The sequence below is a fragment of the Neopelma chrysocephalum genome, unplaced genomic scaffold (assembly GCF_003984885.1).
Source record: "Neopelma chrysocephalum unplaced genomic scaffold, ASM398488v2 Primary Assembly neopelma1_23, whole genome shotgun sequence".
NCBI classification, from domain to species: Eukaryota; Metazoa; Chordata; class Aves; order Passeriformes; family Pipridae; genus Neopelma; species Neopelma chrysocephalum.
Window position 1 is genome coordinate 35,790,260 of NW_020897691.1, and position 23,456 is coordinate 35,813,715.

General features: G+C 37.5%; 1 protein-coding gene across 11 annotated transcripts in view; it reads right to left on the reverse strand.

Moving 5' to 3' along the window:
• ARMC2 (armadillo repeat containing 2) overlaps positions 1-23,456 on the reverse strand; it is a 79,510-nt gene that overhangs the window by 15,471 nt on the left and 40,583 nt on the right. For 10 of the 11 annotated variants that reach the window (XM_027693572.1, XM_027693521.1, XM_027693585.1 and 7 more), the window contains 7 exons: positions 22,246-22,391; positions 19,917-20,016; positions 8,424-8,745; positions 6,886-7,008; positions 4,935-5,048; positions 3,094-3,226; positions 1,641-1,798 (listed from right to left, as the gene is read on the reverse strand). In XM_027693572.1, the coding sequence (XP_027549373.1) occupies positions 1,641-1,798; positions 3,094-3,226; positions 4,935-5,048; positions 6,886-7,008; positions 8,424-8,745; positions 19,917-20,016; positions 22,246-22,391 (1,096 nt within the window). Of the gene's footprint in view, positions 1-1,640; positions 1,799-3,093; positions 3,227-4,934; positions 5,049-6,885; positions 7,009-8,423; positions 8,746-19,916; positions 20,017-22,245; positions 22,392-23,456 lie in introns of those variants that run through there. The other variant, XM_027693596.1, reaches the window with a different exon arrangement.

The window sequence follows — 23,456 nt, forward strand, 5'->3', positions numbered from 1 at the left end:
TAATCTCTTGTCATCTTGTGCCAGGTAGGGGAGGGAAAAATAAAGGGGAGGAGGCCAAGCACAGCAGGTGAAGTGAGGTGTTGCTGTGCCATGCTCCACTTTTTCCGCTTCCTGAGGGTGTGCTGACGCTTAAGTAGAGTTCACTGATGGTCAGCAGTTGCCTCCTGCTTCCTGAATGATAGAATCAGAGCAATGACAGTTCAAGGCTGTTACTGAATACAATGGGAGGAGGAAGATATAAGACAGTATTAACCAGCTGCTATTACTAAGATTTGTTGGCTCTTTGCACACAGAGGAACCAGATCCAATGAGTAAGATGTGCTTCTTTTACAGCTACTCTTCTGACTACAGTGTGAAGAAAGACTATCCCTCTGATTTCATTCTAACCTATTTTTAATTAATTTGTCATTACAGTTGCATTACAATCACAATTGCAACTGCAATTGCAATCATACATGAACTTCCAGTTCATGACAGTTGTACCTGTTAATGAGAGTCACAATTACTATACAGCCTGCACTCTGCAATCAAATCAATTGCTCAAATAAGCAGTGTTAAATGCAGAGGAAAAAGTAAGTACAAATTTTCTAAAACGAAGATATATATATTCCTTGCTGCATGCCAGAAATTTCATGCATGATTGTGGCTGTAAAGCTGCAGAATGTTAAAAAGTGCACTACTAACCTTGAAATACTGATATTTTCAGGTAAATAAATCCTCACAAATTCACCCACTTTTCTCATTGTCTAAAAACAAGAGACCATGGGGATCTCACATTCTGTCTGGGTCTGACTGCAAGCATACATCTTTAGTCGATTTTCAATTAAAATTAGTTTCCTTCAATTTCATTGACATTTTAAAGATTCAAGTGTTCTTAAAGATAATTGGAAATGACCTACCCAAAATAAAATCATAAACAAAGCAGTGCTCAAAAAATAAGGAAGGAAAATTACATCTATTGACTATAGGACTATCACATAGCAACTAAAGTCTATAAAATCTGAAGCAAAAGTTAAGTGTCCAGATGAAAAGATCCAACTGGGTAAGCGCATCAGGGTCCAAACATTCACCTTCCAGCCTGCATTTGTGAAGGAGCAAGCACACCCTCCCTGGCTTTTGGGAGCAGATGAGAAATTGTCACAATGTTGTCCTTGTCTGCAAAGAGGCCACGCTGAGCAAAGAAGGGTGGCCAAGCAGCAAGCTCAGCCTGCTACACCCCAGAGCCCTCCGGCTGAAGGGAAAAGCCATATTCCCCAGTGGTGTCCAGTGTGTGCTGTGCAGTAACCAGGTGCACCACAGCCAAGCCCTTGCTCCTCACACCTGCAGTAACCTCTGAGGCCAGAAGGGCCCACACCCAGTCAAAGGTCTAAGCAGGCAAAAAGGCAGCTGGTGGAAAGCATTAGGAGCATGCCAAGTAGGCAAACTAGAGTGGGCAGTGATAGCGGAAAATTCCATCTTGGCAATCTGTAAGACCTGAGGGAATGTGCTGAATGGCAACAGACCACTGTGTTGCTGGATAGTCTATACCAGCCAACCACTTAAAGCCACATAACAGGCTTCCCAACCAAACTAATACTGCTTTGATTTTGCTTCTTCTATTTCTTTTATTGAGGAAAAGAGACCAAGATTACAAATCTCACCTAAAAGTGATGTGAGCAGCAGTAGCAACGTGTCGGTATCTCCTCCAAAGCATGAGGCTGCACTTGTGAAGTTTTCACTGTAGTTCCACAGGGTTTTGCATATCAAACAAGACAGCTGCCAGTCTGCCGGCCCAAAGTCTTGCAAACAGTCAACTAACCTGTCAGTACCAAACAAAAACAGTGGTTTGCTCCATCTAATTTTCTCCTGAGTCCTTCAAAATCTGTAAGTCTAGAAATGTCAGCAAACTCCATGAAAGTTTGCAGGAAAATTCTATGTTAATAAACTTCAGATGCTGTTTTCTTCCTCGCTAACTTCACCCTTTTCATTCAGCGTAGTTCCCAAAGGATGTGAACATGCCTTTTGTCTACATGTACGTGTGTATGCTGCCTGTACCTGTCCATCCCCTATAACTTTTTAACCCAATTGGCCAATTTCACTGACATGCATCATAAATGTAACCATTTTAAGGACACTAAAATTCCATCAAATTTCATTACAATTTGTGACTGTCCCAATGCTGTTACTGTTTTTCTTTCCTTCACACATTTTCAGACAGTACAGAAAATTCCAAATTTATGATTCTATATGTTACAGAATATATAGTAGAAATTTCTCACATTTATTATTCAATTTGCCTGTAACTTGTTTTTACTCTACTTTTTCAGCTTTATATTGTAAGTTAACTAAAACATGGGAAGGAAGGATGAGAAGACTATGCATTGTTTACACTGTATAAAAAAGTAATGATACAATGTATGAACAGGAAAGCATATTGTTTCATAAATGTAGGTTGGACCAACTGCTTTATAAGCACAGGAACATGATCTTTCATGTTCCTCCAATTAAGCTGGATCCGCTATTATCTGAACATCAAAGCCACAAGTGTTGCATCAAGATTTAATATCCCTTATAATATCAGTGCCTTAAACTTGAACTCCCAGAGAGAGGAGACTCAGGAGCTGTTCTCTGCTGAGCATGGCTACATCAGATAGTTCTTCCTACAGCACTAAGTAGTTACAAGAATTTCAACACACCATATGGGATATCATGGTTCCTGAAGTAATCTTCACAGTCACACCAGATACACATTAAAGCTGCCTATTAACTGGAGCCCACATAGGATCCAGCTGAGTTGAGCATAAGCAGCTACTGCAAAGCCGTGCCTTAGTTGCTCTGGCACGTATGGCACTCTCCTCTGCTGTATATATCAGCAGGATCTTTGGGAGATTTTTCTGTGGGTTTTGGCTCTACAGTAGGCTAAACCATTTTAATGCCTCTGCAAAAAAATCCCCATATGAAAGGCTCTTTCTCGATGAACATTAGGTGCCAATTTATCTTCTATGCTGGCATCTTTATTACAAGTTACCAGCCCCAGTAAAAAACAATCCAATTGCAATGTTACGGACAAAATACTCAAAATTGCCTTTTTCATAAGCACAATCAGGAACTTACTTTCCAATTCCTCCTTCTTCCATCAGAACAGCTCGTTTGTTCTTATCTACTGTGAGATTGAGCAGAACTCCACAGGCAGAAAAACAGACATCGTGGTTCTTGGAATCAAGCAAAGCAATCATGAACTTGTATACTGGATTGTAAAGAAGGAAACAGTATTACTGGGAAGATGGACTTATCATACAAGTGCCATTACAACACACTTATTAAAAATGTATCCTTAGAAAGCAGGATACCCAAAAACTTAGCCTTGTAGCATATTACTGTGACATTTGTAGAACAGGTGCATGACTGAGAGTATAACATCATGCAGAACAACTGTTGTATTTTAATTTATTTTATTTCATAAAAATACACTAAAGAAATGTGAAAATCCAATTCAGAAGACGTCAAGTTAACCAAACTGAATTGAAGTTTATTTCTTAAAAGCATCACCCTCCTTTCAATTGCATAGTCAGCAGAAACTCCTAGGATTTGGCATCTGGCACTGTTCTTCAACCTGTGATGGGAGGGTTGCCCCAGACTGCACCGAGTCCAGCAGGAACTGCTGCAGCCTGGGGCTCCTGCAGGAGACAAGCAAGAAGCAGAGGCTGGACGTGCAGCGTCTCGCAGTGCTTGCTGACACTGGCTGAGGACGCTGTGGAGGCAACCCCAGCAAGGGAGTCAGTCTTGCCTAATGGAGAGGCAGCCTCTCAGCTCTTCCTGAGCTTGGCACACCATCCACAGCCTCTCCCAGCTGGAAAATTCAGGCCTTTGACTGAGACAGTTCATCAGCAACCAGCTACTAAGTGTCAGTTCTCCCTTCACCTCCAAAAATGGTGCTTTGTCCACACTTGATATAAAGGGTTGCATATTGTGGTGTATCACCTCGCTTCCAGCACTGACAGGTAGATACCAAGAAAATTTACAGTGAACTGGTGTCTAATTAAACTGATGACACACCCTCTGTGCATAGCAAGGAGTTGCCATTTTTCCCAAAGCTCTTTAGATACCCAAAGCAAAAGGACTTGAGAAGACTTGTATCCTACTTCACCCAGAGGCAAATAGGAGGTCTCTTTGTTGAGGCAGTGAAACAACTGCATCTTATGAAGTGCTAACTAACTGCTGAACATGAGTATCAAAAATACGTGATTATGAACCTAAATGAGAATTTAGTTGGATTTTCATTTTATATCATACCACTACTAACTTGTAGGATTTGGAAAGCTTGATGAGTGAAGGGAAATTTCAAAATTTGAATCTTTAGGAAAAACAGAGGTTTTGTAGTATTTACCTTTGTGAAAGCACCATGGTGTATTTTGCTAATCCAATATTTCCATTTTGAGACCCCTGGTGGCCTAGTGGTTAGCATGCAGGACTCTCACTGCTGCAACCCGGGTTCGATTCCTCGGTCTCCCGGGCAGATGGAGCCCGTTAGCCCTGTGAGGCCATCCATCTATGAGAAGGTCACTCTAAACAAACCTACGTCCTGAGGACCTCACTGCCATTGTCCAAGCTTGCTTGGCCCCGGCAGATGAACCTTAGGATTAAAGGGTGGGCTCAGTTCAGCGCAGGCTGTGTCTCACCTAAAAAATCCATTGCGCAGGCTGGAAAGGTAAAAGACCTTTCCCCAGATCTTCGTTCGCGAAGACTGGCCATTAAATTAAAATTTCCATTTTAATGAAACTGAAATAAAATGGTGTTTATAATGACTACTATTGGATTCTAGTGTTTGCCTTATTTGCAAAACATCAGGGAAGATTGCTTCTACCCTTTAACTGAGACAGCTTATTAACAATCTTTTCTTTTCAGAACCATGGACATTTAGAAACAGGACTCGTACAAATGCAAAAGCAACTCACTCTTTTTCTGCATGATGAAGTCACAGACCTCATGATACTGGGAAAGATTGCCAAAGACTCTGACAGCCTCCACAACTCCATCCATATTGTCGCTCATTAACAGCTTCAAAAGCACTATTGGTTTGCAGAGAAATTAAAAAAAAACAATTATCTGTATATCACAAATAAGTGCTTGGCTTCTTATCAATGAGTATCAGAATGCAAGCAGCAACAGCAATAAATATAAGAAATGGGAACAGTTGTCTGTCTGGTGGCAGTGAAGGGGGTGAGCTGATGGTAGAGTGAGAACTAAATTGTGTAGGGTTTTGAAGATGAGACAAAGAGCTCCAATATGGGGCTAAATGCAAAGGAATAAACAAAGAGTTATGGACACAGTCCAAGCACAGTTGTAATAATGGGAGCCAGCTTTGCTATGCATTTTTGAGTGGGCTCATGTGGAAATCCAGCAAGACATAATTAAAAAATGTAATATATAAGAGAATTTATTCAGATCCTGAACGGATGGTCTTATGGTGGGATATCTCCTAAAACTCAAATTATTTTCTGACATTAGCTCTCTTTTCTCTCATTGCTGCTATAACAAGGAAGCACATTTTCTCTCAGCAGCTACTTAATATTGTCTCAATCCAAAGCATTCACTTCCTTGTTGCTTTCCTGCTTAGCAGCTTAATATATGATTAGTGTGTAACTTCAGCAGCAGAATGAGAACTTAAGCATGTTGTAAGAAGAGCTATCATCATGGGGGGGTTTGCTGCATGGCAAAGGAGTGATGTTACAGAAGTTACATTTATCAGTCTTCTGTGAGTATGACACAAACCACTGAAATCAGTCCATCATATACAGGATTTAAATAAGTCAACCCTTAACCCTTCTACCATAGAAAAGTGAAGGAAATAAATATAGAAAAGAGGTTGGCTTAGTTCCAATTACTTCTATCTCTGAATGTTGCAATACTGAACATGTCTTGAACTTGTCTTAAAGAGACATCTGAAATTATTATTTTTTTGTCTTTGGGAACCACCACTCATATCAGCAAATATTCTCAAAATGTCTCCTGGAGGAGGAAGCCTGCTGGTCTTCCATCAAAGGGTTCTCTTTCCTCAGTTCAGGCAGAGGGAAGGTGATGGCACTAGTTTCACATGCTAACAACAAAAACAGAAGAGGGAGAGCAAATGGGACAGGCAGAGAAGTAATTTGTTTCCACATTTTCCAACCAGCAGTAAGAGGCAGCCGGCTTACAGGTGACAAAATGAGTCATGACAGAACAGCAGAACTGTTCTACCAGTCAGGACACTAGGTTGACAGCCAGGATATTTTTTCCTACTCCTCATTCTACCTGTTGTGCAAACTTCAGGTTCTGTCTCTCCCCCATGCCTTGTCTATTTAGACAGAAAGATATGCAAGGCATAGACTCTACCTTTTGCACAACATTAACACAATGAGACCCAGAACTCAGTTGCAGTTCCTACACATCACTAAATTATTGTTATCCATACTGTCAGGGGGGAGAGAATCCCCCAATACAATACTGCCAATGGATTTATAAGCCAGAAAGGGACAGAAATCAGATTTTGCAGGTACAGAAAGTACCAAGAAGAAAAAAAAATCTTACTGTACTCTGATGAGAAGTAAAGAGCCACATGATTATTTTGGCTCAGGTATACGGATTTTTAACAAATCTAGCAAAAATTGCTACACAGAAAACAATATGGCAAATTCCTTTGGGGAGTCAAGGAAGGAGTTTTGTCAACAACCCAGCTACTTTCATATAAGTCACAGAATTACTTTCCAAAAGAATCAGAAATCATTATGGGGATAATTTAGCCCTATGAGCTTTATATTCCTACAATACGATACCACAAAATGCTATCAGTGTCTTTACTTTCTGTTATGTCAAAATATTTCCACTTTCTAAAAGCTGTACAAAAAGTAGTATTTTAAAAGTCCTTACTTTCAGCAATGTGCAGCTTCTTGTCTTGAACCACAGAACTCTCCACTTGGTAGTAGGACAAATTGTTGATTGTTGTGGCAGCATTGATGACCAGCTCTTCACAGTCATTGATGGACTTGTATTCTGAGAGTCAAAAACCACAAAACATATGTAGATTCACGTGCACATGATTCTAATTTAGGAGTGCATTAGATCTCAAAACTAAGTAATAGTTTACACGGCCGTTCTTATAGTCAACTATTCTGTTTTTCAGGAACATGGCAGAAGCTAACAGGAACACCCGATCCAAAAATGGCAATACAAAGTCACTCTTTACAACTATTAATTTACAGAAATCATTGTGAGTAAGGAAACATGATTTAAAATCTAGTTAGTTAAGGCATTTTACAGAACCTATTTGCTATTTTAAGATGGCACTGAGGAGAATCCACATGCAGAAATAGGGTTATGGGATAGACACAGAGAAATACCAAGGACTATTATACTGAAATGTCAGGTACCTTGAAAAAAAAATTGGATAAAAAATCTTTAACAATATTTGAAAGATTCTGTATCTTAGAGTTCCAGACAGAATGTTAACTGGCATAAAATACCGATTTATCTGAGGTTTCTGGCCTCAGAAACCAAGAGTGAAGGAAATAAAAGAGGGGAGAGAGAACATTTTGTAGTAAAGTGACTGATGTAGTAAACTGAGTGCTCAAGAAGAGGGGAGGCTAGCAGAGAGAAGCTTTGAAGCTCAAAAGCACTTACACTGATTAAGACATTAAGACAGTTTCAACCCATGACAGAGAATGCAGTTGTGAGTCTGCCTTCTCTAATCCCCCATGACTGACAAGATAGTGTATAATCAGGTTGATTGTCTTAATGTAATATTTAATGTTCTCATCACAGAGTAAAATATACTGAGCCATCTGAGATGTATCTTGTCAGTGCTAAACTCTGTTACAGGGACAACAAACCCAGTCCCACTCTGTAATTAGATTTACAAAGAGATCGGGAAGTCGTAAAGGAACTACAGTCCTAAGCCTCCATTTGGCGGGAGAGGGACATGCTCTTCCATCCAAAAGAGCTAAAAGGTTGGAAAAAGAAGAAAAAAATATGAGAAATTTCTTTGAGCAGGCTGAAAGTTATGGGCGCAGAGAACAAAAAGAATACTTGATTGAGAGCAGGTTTGCACAAAAAATGCAAACCTTAAAAAAAATACCACCACCAAACACATCTATGTAGCACCTGACAAGAACAAACTTCCCTTATATATGAACTCTCAGTGAGATGTGTTTAAAATAAAATTTGTTTTCTTATCCTAATGATCATATCTGCAAATCTAATCACTGAATTAAACACTTCTACAACATCTTTCCCCAGATACTGAAAAGTCCATACCAAAGCAGCAATGCAGCCACTGTCTCAAACAGGCCTTCCACATAAAATACTTCATGAATATCAGCAAACTGACTTTGGGTTTTTTTGCAATGAAAAATCCTGAACTCTTACTATAGGCTGAAGGAAGATAACAAACACAACATAGATTTTATTACCTAGTACTGTAACAAGTAATTCAACAACACGATGAACAGCTGCCAGGGTGGCTCCTACGCTGGGATGAATCGAGAGATTGGCCAGCACTCTTATCAGTTTTATCATAACATCTTCTGCTTCTGAAGGATGCTTTAGGTGGTTTTTTCCTTTTCCTTCTCTATCATGGTACCATGTCTGTGCATTCAAATCAAGTTCGTAGTAGGTTTGGAATAATGATGTCAAGGTGTTAACACTTTCTTTTTCTTTAAAAAACTGCTCACGGGCCTGGTTATTCTTTGCTGTTAAATTACCAAGAATGAAGACGATACGGATAACTAAATCCTGCAGTAAAATAAATAAACAAACCATATTACATGGAAAACATCAGAAGGTATTAGCTGCTTAAAACAATAATACTTCATTTGCTTCACAATTCAGGTAATAGCACATCCAGAATGACTGAAGGAATTCCAGACACAGCACCTAGAAATAATTTTTTATGCTACCATTTTCATAACCCAAATCATATAAGAAATCAAAAATGTCTGAGAGAACTAGGATAGCATTGGGGTAATTACTAATGGGATATACTTGGTATAGGTCATCTATTTTTACCAAGCCCACAGTAATCTTAAAACGTCTTAAAACAGCACTTTATATAACTAGAATAATCATATGGGCTAGAGCTTACTAATCTTTCAAGTGTCAGCTGTGATGGGCAAAGACCACAACCTTTCCTCCTCTAGGCCTGGTAATGATTGTAGAGGTTAAACTCTGTTCCATTGATTTATTACTGTTAAAGCCATGTTAGCTCTTACTCATTTCATTGTTAATTTCAATTGCTTACAGATAGCCAAGTTATTTGTTCCAGATTTTTACCAGAAATGTAATCTAAGTTGACTGGTCTGTTATTCTCCAGTTCCTCCTCTTTCTCCTTTTAAAAACAAGCGCCCTACAACCTTGAAATTCTATATAATTTTTCAAGAATCCCAGTGATTGGAATCCCCTTTCTGTCCTTTTGTAAACACCAAAGGTAAACTGCATCAGGCCTAGCTGTTTTGAAGACATTTAAATATGCTCCAGCTCATTTCTTAGTGATAAAAGAACTCAGGCTGAAGTACAGATTATTCATTTGGTCATACTTAACCCTTTCAGAAAAGAAGCAAAAAAAGGCATTCCACAAAAAAATCCACTTCGCTATTCACAGTGACATCTGTCAATAATGCTCACGTTCTTCTGAACACTAGAGCAATTATTTCCTTATTGTCACCTTGCTCTACTATAAAAAGTTTTCTTGTTTCTTTTTATGTCCCTTTTTGGTTGCATCTCATTTGGTGGTTTTTTCTTTCTATGTTGATTTTATGTGCTCTTCCTACCCTTTTATTCTTATAATTGCTAAGTGAAGCCTACTTTCTATTTTCATAAAGTATCTCGAGATCTCATGATTTAACCAAGTTGCTCTCTTAAAGCACTTTCTAGCCTGATCTTCAGTGGGATAGAGAATTACATTTCTTGCTGCTTAATTTTGTACATACTGAGATAAAGCCTTTGTGTGGCAAGACTAGTGGATCCTAACTGAATGGCATTTACCAACATACCCATCTTTTTCTTACTCGCCTGTATGAGGCAAGAAAAAAAAATTCTGAAAGTCTGAACTGACCCAAGTTTAAACTAAATAAAACATTTGCCTCTGTCACTTGTATCAAAACCTACTCATTTCCAAAAAGAAAAATCTGTAGCTTTATCTTAACAGTGCAGGTAAAGTAACAGCATTTCTTCAAGTATATCAGGGCCATCTACCCTTACAGATGCACTTGCACTAACCTAGAATTTTGCTAAACAATTTACATGCTGTTTTTCTTCAAATATCTGAATTATATTTACACATATTCTAATCCTCCCTGGTATTAATAATGTAAGTTAACCAGGCACTGTCGAACTCTGTTGAAGTATACATACTAATACTGAAGGAAAAAAAGATGTGTAAGCAGCAAGTTCTTCTTTCCTACAGGCCTTCACCAGTAAGTTCCAGGTTTTGAGCCTCCGCCACAAGACATTGTCAATAACATCCTCTCGGGAACACGAGTGCTATCATCGTACATGAGAAGCAGCAGTCTTCTAAGTGAGGAACAGGTTCTCACATCCATATATTTAATTTTAGTATCATTTTGTAGGACCTGCTTCCACTTTTTTTAACTGGGCATCATATTTTTTGCTAGCATCTAAATGTCATCAAGACAAATTTTTTATGAGCATTCTTACTGACTAACCACTAAGAGCTTTCACCTTTGCTGGCATAACACCCAATTCACATAGGCTGTAAAAATTTGAAACAAACAACTGATGAATCAGAAGAGAGAACTGAAAAAAGCAGGCAGTCTAGTTCAACTCGTTTATATTGACTTTCTAATTTTGGTCAAAATGGTATCAGCCCAGCAACAGCTCTGTCCAATCAGGAAACAGACAAACAGGTACCGCAAAGCAATCAACTGATATTTTGAGAAGTGTGATCTCAGCTGTGCTTTCCACCTACAGCCTAGCAAAACAAACTTATAAAACACTTCTTTTTTAGCTAAGCATATCCGGTTTTAATAGAATAGTATCGAAGATTCATTATCTTCCAGTGAAAATTTAACTAACAGAGTCAAAGAGGAAAGCTGGTATTGACTTCTCCTGAGTAGTACAATGCTCAAGGGTTTGTATTATTTTTGGCTATATTTTTTTAAATGCTCATGGGTAAGTATTGCAAGAGTAAAAAACACATCTCAGAATTTCTGTGTTAAAAGTACATGCAAAGTTGAATGACATCTTGAAACTGCTTGCAAGACTAAACCTGTGCAAGGCCCATGGGCCTTTTTGTACACAGCAAAAAAAAAATAACAAAATAAGTAAGATTACTATGCATCTCCAAATTTTTTGAGTATTAACTGCATATGGAATTTCAGACATTCTTGCACACTTACAGAAAAATTACATTTATCAGATCAGTTTATATAATATGGAGGTTTTAACATGTATCACACTAAAGATAAATTAAAGGTAGGAATTACAGTCAGTTATTTCATCTTTTTAGAGTGAGGCATTCATGTGAGACATGCTGTCCACAGAGTACCCAAACCTGAGTGGAAGGCTATATATGAGGCCACACAGCTTCACTTATACAAACAAATTGGAAGAAAAAAATCAATAAAAACTTGAGAAGATGGGGGGTTTTTTTGCTGCTATCTGTGAAGAAACTGTGATATTTTTGTTTTTAAGGTGGTAGTGCCACCATGTACTCCATCAGCATTTAACTCTTATTCTTCTGGCAACTGGAACATTCACATTTGATCACAGATATGAAAGATTTCTTCGCTTATCTACTTGTAAAAATCTATTCCTTGCACTGCCCTAGTAGCAAAGGTACCTCATGTACTTGCTGAGTCACAGAACTTGACAACAGTTTATCTTGGCAATTAAAGTATACCTGCCTTTCAGTGTAAAGCCTGATGAACAGAGGTACAAACAGTACAGGCTTACTTATCAGTAGGAAAGGAAAGCAAATTAGGTCAATAGTTTCTAACTAAAACAAGATAAATAAGGAAGGGGAGTCCATTCCAGAGTCTGTGCATGCTGGCCAAGTACCTGTTGTTACTTTATTTGGTGCCTGCGCCCTCAGAAGGGGAGGGATAGTACAAAACAAAAGGTCAGATGCCAGCAGCTGCGTTCCTATTGAATCATCAGCTGTAAATGAAATGTGCTCTCCATGTTACACAAACTTCAATGGAGTTAGTCAAAATTCTACCATCTGCCCTGCTTCTCATTCAAATCTAATTTACACTTCACTTCCAAATTTGTATTTCTGCTTTATTATGCACCTTGGAAAGAAAATCTGGGAGTTCTCTTTGCAGGGTCTGATAGTCTACTTACAGAAAAAACTGCAGTAGTTACACCATCCTGGAGCTAATCTCTTGCAAACACAGTATGGATTCATCTTGAAGTGATATTCTAGCTGTGAAAGTTCTTGTTCAAACCCAGAAATAACAACTGACACAAAATGAAACTCAATTTAAAGAGAAAAAAAAAAAAGGCGGGGGGAGGAGGGGGAACTGTGCTTAGAATGGTGTAGAATAACCTGGAAGTATCGAAAGCAAATAAAGAAGTTCTTGACTGAGGAATGTGAAATAAAGAGCAGAGAGGAGAAGCTTTGCCATAGTGATAGCAGGGAGTACTTTGTCAGTAAAAAGGGAACCCCCTTCCCCCCCACATATGACTATATGGATGTATTTGATAAGGAGAGGCCATTAGAAGTATGTAATTATACTTCTGTGTATCCATATCACAGGACCCTACCTGATAATTTCTACACCCCAAAATATGATCTGTTAAGCTAAACTTTTCAGAAAAGGATTCATTTGCACTTAGTGACTTTTAGGAACTCATGTGCTTAGATTTGTTTGTGGACACCTGGAGATCTGGGAAAGGTAACAAAGAAAAGCAAGCACGGTGCCACCAGAACAACATTTGATGAAAGGCAGTGTACGTTCTCTAAAAAAAAAATTTCAGAAATTAAATGAATGGGAAAAAAAGTTGAAAACCACATCCCTCACAGTATCACTCTGATTACTGATCTCTCTAGTTAAAATCTTTATTCTTATTATTAGTTTAAATTTGTACAGCTTTAGCCACTATTTCTTATTAGCTCTTTTTTCTAGATTAAAGACTAGTCTACTAAAAGAAATGTCCTCCTTGTGCAGATTCTATGAACAGGCAGCTTGCTAATGATCTGACCTTTGTCATGGATAAATTAATTTGCTTGGGTTTTTTTAACTCTAATCATTCCTTAGCTCTTTTCAGAGGTGTTCCCAAACTTTCAGCATCTTTCGTAGAAATTAATACCAAAAACTAAGGCAACATATTTTAGTGAGAGTGTCTCACCAAGCAGTAATATCTTCTTCTTATTTGATACTCTAATATTTACCTATCTAGTAATTACATACATTCACTTGCATCTTCTGATACATCAGAACAGCAGGCTTCTATATTATACATACCAGTGAAGGCTGGTTGACTACAAACTTTGAGCTCTATGTTCCTGGTAATTTTATACTCAGAGTATATATCACATATTCTGCCCTTTTCTTACCATTTTTGCTTTTTCTTTCAGACAAAAAAAAAAGGAAAAAAAGGAAAAAAATATCACAACTAAAGTATTAGGAAGATGCAAATACACTATCAGCTCGGCATACTACCAGAAATCATATTGTAGGGAAAGAGTGACATTCTGTGGTTACTCACATTTGTCAGAATATTTATCCTAAAGTTGATACTTCCTTCTTGAAAAAAATAGCTAATTCAGAGAGAATGAATAATGAGTTATGAATATGCATGTGCACACACAAAACACAGGAGAAAATCTTATATTTTTGCTCTTTAATGGTCAATTACTATATTCCCTTTTTTAACTGTCCTAGGCACTATTGTAATATTGGGCTAGATAGAGGAGGAATACAACTAAAAATATGTATTTGTAAATGTAGGAGAAAAGAACCACATTATCAAGGCAAGTTCTTTGTAGGGTTACCTTGACAAGCACTTCAGTAGAAGTGATGGCATAAGCAGCACTCAATCTCCTTTCCACTCACAATTTATTTTCTCACCTATTATTTCCTCAGCATTTGTGATCAAGGAAGTATTTGTGTGGCTGTTCAACAAACTAGACTGGAAAGCAATGCAGGTGATAACTCAAGAAAGGACTGGGATTCTTTTTTTCGGTTGTAAGGCTATTGGAAGCTGGGTCAGTTCTCTGACATGATGTATCGTGCTGTCACACAAACTGTCCTCAGTCCAAATGAGGGACAGCACAATTGGAAAAAGTGAGTAACCAAAACACAAAGAACACTTAGGTCAGCACTGATGACCATTTCTTTAAAAGCAAGCAATAGATAAAGAAACACACCACTGCCCCCAATAACAATAATAATAAAAAAAAACCTTTGGTATAAGACTGTGATGTCACTGAGCAGAGTATCAATAACACTCTCAAGGCACATAAAAGGCAAACATGTATATCTAAACTAAACAGAGCTGCAACATTACACTATACTGTGAAGAGCCTGTGTTTGCCTCTGGGTATTACATGACTTACGTTATATGACTGACTGAAACAGGTTCCTGGGAGCTCATCACAGAATTCTCCATAAGCCAGCCAAAACACCAGACAGAAAGACCAGTCACTGCATGCAGATATGCTTTTGCCTAATAAATAAAGTCAAAACAAAGTGGGAAAATTCCCTGCAGTTACAGGCCTCATCTGTGACAACCTTCCCCACTGCAGGAATTCTAAGAGCCAAAAGGGCATTCAACAGTGGGGATATTTTGGGGGGAGTGGCGACAAAAACTAGCTTCACAAGCAGAAGCCTGCTTGCTCACAGAGGACCACAAGCTGATTTGGGACCCAGTACCTGGTAGATGCATTTGGAAAGAAAGCTGGGCAGATCCAGGCACAGTGAACCTGATAAATGTAGACATATCCTTAGAGAGGACAATAAGGCAACACCAATCTATTCTTCATTTAATAAATTGTTTCTGACAAACTGATTGTTAAATCAAACAGCAGTGTGCAAATTACAACAGAAAATCAGTCCAGTTTTTCTAACTGATGCAAGAGATGCAAAAATAACAACAAATCTTTTCAAACACATTAGGACCAGGAAGTTTGTCAGAATCTGCAGAACTAATTGATGATCAGGATAAAACAGAAGCATTCAGAGAAGAAAAAGTCATTGCAGAGAAGCTAAATGAGTTCTTTGCATTGATTCATCCCCACTCTGAAAGCAATGAGGGAGATCTCAATGCTACAGCCTTCTTCAGGGAAGACTGATCAGAGGATCTGTCCAAAAACTCAAGCAATCACAATTCTTAAAGATTTTATGGAACAAACTGACAAAATAAAGAGTAACATATCACCAGGACCGGATAATTACCCAACAGTTCTAAAAGAACTAATTAATGAAATAGCTTAATTACTAACAGCAATTTGCAACCTCCCAAAACTGCTTCTATGCTTAAGAACTGGAAGGGTAACACACACAAAAACATCCCAAGTGAGATTCAAGTCTGGTGTCTGGACTAGATAAATTAATACAGACCACAAGAAAAAGAACAAAAAAATTTGTGGACAGCCAGATAAACACAATCAGCTTCTAAGACCCATCTGAGATCACCACGGGGCTTTCCAGGAGATTTTTAACAGTCACTCACCAAAATCCTAGCAAAACTAAGGACTCATGCTGTAAGGGAAAATGTCTTGGTACAGATAAATTATTAGAGAATGGAAAACAGGGTAAATTAGTAGTTCCTGCAATGGTGGAAGATGACCAGTGGAATTACACAGGGTTCTGTGCTGGGATCTGTTGTGTTCAACTTGTCCATAAACAACATAGAAAAGTGGGTGGCAGCAGTGATATGGGAGAGTTTCCTGACTTCACTATGATATTCAAAGTAGCAAAGATGAAGGCTGACCAAAGAGCAGAAAAAGGATTTGTAGTCAATTGGTAATAAAATATGCACAAATTTAAATGCAGATGAACATGAAATGATGTGTGGAAAAAAACCAGAGCAAATATACCTTCATGTATAAAATGACTGCCTTTGAACCAACCATAATCACCTGAAGAGCAATCCTGGGGTTAATGACAGATTCCTTATGGGAGTTCAATGCTCATGGAAGGTCAAGAAAGCAAATAAAATATTAGGAATTATTGGGAAATATATTTATGCAGGTATGCAAATCTATGATATGGCCACATCTTAACTGCCATGTTCTGGTTTCCTCAAAAAAAGAGATAGGAATCAGGATTGTAAAATACCCTGAGAAAAGCAACATGGATACACAATGGTATGGAATAGTCTCTATATCAGAAAGGTCTAAGAAAGGACTCTTCAGCATGAAGAAGAGATAACTCAAAGAGGATATGATAAAGGTCTAGAAAGCCAAGGGAGGTGTGAAATGAACAATGGGCTTAAATATTCACTGCCTTTTCAATACAAGAACCAGAAGGTATCAAATAAAGATAGTTAAGCAAACAAAAGGAATTACTTGCTATGGCAACTCCTTGCCAGTAGATCTTTAACATATTTATGCGAGGTAGAGAAGAGACTTTAGAATTTCACAGAATAAAAGTCAACTGAGGTTTATTTCATACACAGCTGGCTGAAGATGTTTCCAAACTGGAAAGAGCTGGAGGTTTGGTAAGTATACACAGGGAGTATCACACATGCCTATTTTTATTGTTCTCTAGACATCTTTCACTATTGCCGAGTATGAATAGTAGACTAGATGAACTGTTCATATGATCCAATGTGATTATTATTTTGCTGAATGGGCAATTACTGCACCCAGTGATGTCAGATTCTTAAACAAATGTTTCCTAATTTAAAATGTTGGATACTTTGAAGTATAAAGGGATTTTGCTATACAACAGGCACAAGATTGCTTCGATACAAATTTTAGTATCACACTCTGCGTTTGTGCACTTAGGATTGAAAATAGATTCCTAACTGCTAAAACATTACACAGGAGCTGGCAGGGCCCCAAAAGGGCACCTAAGCTCTGGTAGTGCCTGCAGTATTGACAGAAGCTACTGCCCTATTTAGGCAATGTGCCTGTTCCAAAAGCATGGCCTTCTCGTGACTTATGACAATAACCACAGCCTGAGGAAGTCACCTTTTATATAGTTTATCTGAAAACTTTGGAGATGATAATGATGTGAGAAAGCGGAAGAGCCACTTGCTGAAAGATTTCTCAAGATGGGCAAAAGTCTACAATGCTGACTAGAAACAGAAGCGTGAAAGCTCATCCTGCAAGACAAGCTCTACAAGAATACTTCTGACAGCTTTCACAGCATGTGGCAGCCACCAAAGATTTTTTTGTTATTCCACACAAATAAGCTCCAAAACCAACCACAAACATATTTCATATGTGTACAAAAGCACCGTTGAATTCCCCAGTTCTACCTTGCAGATCCAGCTTTGCAATTTTCTGTATTCCTTACCTAAGACTATGACACATGGAATTTAGCAAGTCTCGCTAACTCAGTCTCTCCAAAAGTCTTTCCCATAGAGCTAAATCACTACTCTTCCATTCCATCTGATTCTTTTACCCAAGAGAGAAACAAGCTGAGAAAAAAAAAAGAGCTGAAACTGCAGTGTAGTGAGAAGAACAGAGACTATCTGGGTGGCATCTGTGGAATTCAGTCTACGGTGAGGGTGCAAATCATTAATCCTATTTCCAGTGCTCACATTTTTACTTTCATGATACTTAATACTTATTTTTAAAGTCACAATTATAAAAGCACCTGAGAAAGTCTGAATGCTATTTTTCTTCTATTTTTTTCCACTGTATGTCTCTAGCTGCCATGACTGCCAGTAAAAAGCCTGATATCACAAACTTTACAACCTGAAAACTCAGAAAACATTCACATACTTCCTTTCTTCACGTATCAGTTTTTGGTCGTGAGGACTTTTAATGCTTTGTGTTAATAATGATGATTTTATCCTCTTCTTTGCTTCTTCCCACCACAGACAATCTTACTCACACTGCGGTTACTTGATTTCTTTTCAACACATACCAACTCACGCTGTAAGTCACTAGCTGTCAGCATTTTAAAACAAAGATTAACAGCGCCAACTACACCTCAGGAAAAACATTTGCACTCCCCATAGCTCAAGTGTTTATTATACACTACAGAAAAAGTGATGCATTACATTATCTATATCCCTTTTTCTTCTTTCTGCAGGGCTTCACTAAGCTGACAACTGACAATTGCATGTTTGTTTCAAAACTGCAGTAAGAAATAATTATTCTGAAAGTGCTGCATATATAATCATCACAACATAATAGCTAAGTTTTTTAAATACACAAGCTATTTCTTTACTAATTTGTATTTTAATAAAATAACTGACAATTTAACACAAAAAGCAATGTTAATCTAGTGAATAAAGATGTATTTCAGGACCACTTAACAAAGCAGACAAACAAGAACTACCTAACAACAAAGAATTTGAAGGTATATATGAGCCTATAATTTGTTATGACACAAAGCTATTACCTCAGGAGCCTAGAAAAGTTCCTCTTAAAATTACAGATTAAGAATTGGGAGGAAGATGTTACTTAATTTAAACTCCTTATTCCCAATTCCATAATTGGTTGCATTTTTAATACAGTGGTCACAAGGAAGAACAACTGTAAGTCTAGGAAAATATCATGCCTTTGATATTTCTCATGTTATTTACATAGCATTTACATAGCATTTTACTAAAGTGTCTCTGAAGACTATAAAATGCAAGAGCAACCTGAATGTAGAAATACTCAGATATGCTGCAGAAGTAGTAATCAGCAGACATTTAGAAACAACTTCATCTTTGTTCCTCTTCTATGTGTATTCTCACAGAAAACAGGGATGCAGGTAAACAGGAAAGGGAGAAGCCATTTTTTTATTTGGCAGGAGAAAGAATAGATTGTTCAGCGTAGCCAATCTGGTTACCTTCCCTAACTCACTTTAACAACAGCAGCACAAAAGCCATCCTTCCAACAAATTTCCAGGAATTACTAGCCCTGGGATAAATACATTGGATAACTAAATGTCCTCAAACTAGTTTAAATGCTGGAGCAGTCAAGAAAGTTCCTTACTTTTAAGAATAATCTTAATGTGATTTAATGTTCTATGTTTTGAAACCTTGTTCCACCTTTGAACATTTATGCCTTACCTAAAAATTATTTTCATTTTACAACTTACCTGGCAATAGAGCTGAGTAATTTGCTCCCCAGTCTTACAAGCATGTCAATCTTGTAAGACTGTGATCCTGCACCAAACTCTAAGAGCCCAGTGCTCCAGTAAACGCAGGAAAGATCACTATGATATAGCAGGACAATACAGCAACACCCAAGTCTTGAAGTTCTAATTAAGTTGGTAGTAATTATACCCAGAATTTTATTTTTTATATGGTGCATTTCGAGAAAGTCTAAACACTTATTTCTACATGAATGTCCCAAATGTGGTACTCTAGGTATATGGTTTTCTCTAGTAGAGGAGAGATACATTTTGATAGCTTGTGCAGTTAACAAGTAACATATTTTTCTCTGCTTTCCCATTGCTTAACTCTTGAAAATTCACACTTTTTTTGCACGAGAGGACAGCAGGAGAAATCCCAACAATTTCCTACTATTAAACATTCAAATAAACTATTTGCTTTCAAAAGTATTTTTTAAAACCAAGGAAAAAAAAGTACTCAAATGACTGTTTCCACATGCAAAGGACAGACAAGTTAATCAACTGTCCTCTATATTGCTTTGAATTTTTAACCTAAATTATTTAACTTCATTTATTTACTACTTCGAAATGCCGTCAACCATTTAAAATTTTTATTTGGTAAATACTTAAAAGTAGGTCACTGAAAACAAGCTTATACACAATAATACACAGACACATCAGAGGATTAACATATAAAAATCAAGAGATGAAAAAACTGACCTGCTGCTTCTGGTGTTTGTTTAGTAGGGCTAAAAATAAGGTGTAACATCTGGAGCAGTCTGCTAAAGCTGCACAGAAGTCATTGTAGGAAGAAAGTTTGCTACAAAGAGAAAAAATAAAACATAAATGAATGAAATTACTTTTTTCCACAAAAGATTTTTAAAAAAAATCACTCTGCTTTTGACTCTCAGAGCTGTATTTTCCAACAAATGAAGTAAATGCCAATACTCTGACTTCTAGCAGTCATATGCAGTTACATAAGAGCACAACAGAAGTCTAGATATCCTTGCCACAGTGAATTACAGGAAGAAGCGAACATAAGGAGCTTCCCAACCTGCTTGCCATATGGGCACAGTATGCCAACACTAGCACTTCTTAGCGCTAAATGGGAGAACTGTAATGTCAAGATGACGTGCAAAGTCAGACAGGAGAGGAAATAGAGGGTCCCTTCCTACTGCGTGTCTAGAATCCAATGACAGCACTAACAGAACACATCTCTCACCAGCAAACTGGAGAACCTGCCTCTTTACAGACACAATTCCATCTCTGTGCATTCCCTGACAGCTGCTCCAGCCCCACACTGCTCACCTTGACCATTGCCAAAACAGAGAATCAGACATGCTTCGGTCACACCAGAAATACTGCAATAACAGAATGATCTAGGATAACCTCTTACCTCCCACATAGTCAAAATCAGGAAAGATCCATGTTGATGTTCAATTACAACCAACTACAGGAAGACTTACAGACTTAGAGAAATGAATAATCTAAAGAGATTGAACATATTCTCTACGAAGAAGTTGCCTAAAGTTACTGATTGAGAGAAAAGAATAATCATTCTGTATTACTAGAAGACAAAACAAAATTCAAATCTGAGCTCCGTACTGCACAGTACACTTTTTTTTGTGACTGCAATTTCCAGAAAGCTAATTAAATTGATTTTATGGCTAATTTGTATCCTTGGAAGATGCAGTTCTAAACTTATGAAAAAAAATTGAAGCAGTAGAAAACTTTAAATAAGACAGATTATTTTTGCTCCATATTGAATTCTAGATTCAATGTCCTTAATGTCCTTATCAGAACTACAGTGTAACTATTGATTACACTTAATTACAAACCCATTACCCCACTTTCCATGGCATTTTCCAAGTAAAAAAAAATGCTCTCTCCTCAGAAGAAGCAAATACGCTGTAAGTGCTGTAATCATTGCCAGAACTCATTTTTAGGAATAAAATTAGAAACAGATGTGGAGAAGGTGGCATGGAATTGGGGAAGCAATTCACATGCTTTACGGATAGCAAAGGACCAGATTTGCCTGTTTTTAGCTGTGGAGAGGAAGCAATGACAGCCCCTTATATGTAGCTGCTCTTTGACCCGATCTCATCCAGAAAGGAGAATACGACAGATGATTTGGAGGGGCTGAACAGGAAAAGAAGTCCATATCAGAATCTCAATGAACATGGAGCCACAGGCAACATGACTCAATACAATAACAAAACAGCAATGGCAAACACTTAATCCAGAACATCATGCATAAACTGTCGTTATAACCCAACTAACTCCTGAAATTACGAACAGTTGATTTCACAACTTCTTCAAAATCTTTAAATTGTTTGCAAATCCACTTAGCATTGGATATTACAAGCTGGTGCTTGGTAACTGCACCTGGTAATTTTTGACTAAGAAACTATTCAGACTGCAAAATGATCTTTTTGGTGACTCACTCATGCTGATCTCCCTCTCAAAAGCACAACTTGGGAAGCAGCCACTGAGCTGTTCATAAAACTGAGATTCTTTCAGTGCTTCCATCTGCACACTCAAGCCCTGATCCCAGAGATTAATCCCCTCAAACACTCTGTGACAGCTCAGAACAATGAACACTGGTCACATTTTCTCTCTTCTGTATTTTATGTCAAAATACACAGTCCCTGATATAACTTCAGTTTGGGTAATTTCTGTCATTCTTTTTTTTAAAGTATGGCCTAAAATAGGATTAATAAATACCTAATAATGTATGCAGCTTTAAAACACAAGAAATGCTAAATCTCAATCAGAATCTGTGGGATCAAAGGATGACACAATATAACAAAACATTCTTCACAGGCACAATGAATCTGAGTTTGTAAGGCTACAAATAAAAAATTCTGTAAGTATTAATAAGGACACAATTATCATACAAAATCATTAAATTCTACACAGAGCTTTTTAAAAACCACAATTTGATGTAAATCTTCCAGCTTTAGTGCTTGATCCTGCCTCCTTTGAGGTCACTGGAAGCAGTAACAGGGACCTGACTGCACGCAGAACTAGCACTGTGTTCTATAGGTACCTGAGTATCCTGACAATGTAGGTGCAGACGTCCTGATCATTCACACGCTGCTCCAGCGCCACACAGAGCTCAGAGGCGGCACCACTGCAAATGAGTTGGCACCTTGCCGGAGGCAAGTCAGCCAGGTTTCGCAGAGTAGCTGTCAGCTGCATGCAGAATATTTCAACAGTTGTTAATCACACCTTTTTACAACAGAATACACATTGCTTTGAAAATTTAATAAAGCCCATGTCTGATTTGTAACATCTAAGGCAGTCTGAATGTCCTGTTCACATTCTGCAGGTATGTATATACCAATAAATAACAACAGGAAACATGTAAGCAACAAGATTGTGTATTTGAAATAACTGAAAATGAAAGATATTGGTGTTGTGTGCATGTAACCTCCTCCTTTGAGAGACACATGATCTTTAATATGTTTCAAAATCTTTCGTGCGTGTCTACGACCCTGTACCAACTGGAAAACAGGTGAAATGCTGTACATGGTTAAAGTAATTTTTTGCATAATGTCTGATTTTGAAAATTTATATTTAAGTCTTGCAAACTAATACTGATATATAATATAAATTTTAATAATAACTGTAAGTTGCAAACTAAAATGAATTTATTCTAAAATACAATAAAATTTATTCCAATTAAAAAAATTAAAAGTTAATCAAGATCAAGAGAAATCCACTGTAATATATGTATATTATATATTATGTATATAATATATATTTATAATATATATTTGTAATATAAAAATGAAAAGCTTAAGTGCTCAAGCTTACTTGGAGCAATCAAAATATTTTCATGTGATACTGTTCAACTTAAAGGAGCTTTATGCATAAAATTTCTAACATTTGGAGATATACAAAATGAATAAGCTATTGCATATTATAAAATATTCCGGCTGTCTTCCAAGGTAAGAGTATTCAAATGCCAAGGTCAGACAGACAATGACATGCAAATTAATCTTGATTTAATCCAGAACTTACTATAAAATGAATGTGAAGTCATTCAACCTTATGTGAATATGGGAATTCTTCATATTGCCCTTATTCAAAGAGTGAAGTTATTAACATTAATTTGGTTTTAAACGCAGGTTGATAAGGCACACAAACTATCTGTTCAAATTGTTTGTTATCACAAAAAGCTCTGGAAATTAAGTCTTCTATCGCTAAATTGCACGGCTTGTCCAGTGATATGTAATTGCTAATTTTAAAGAAAAA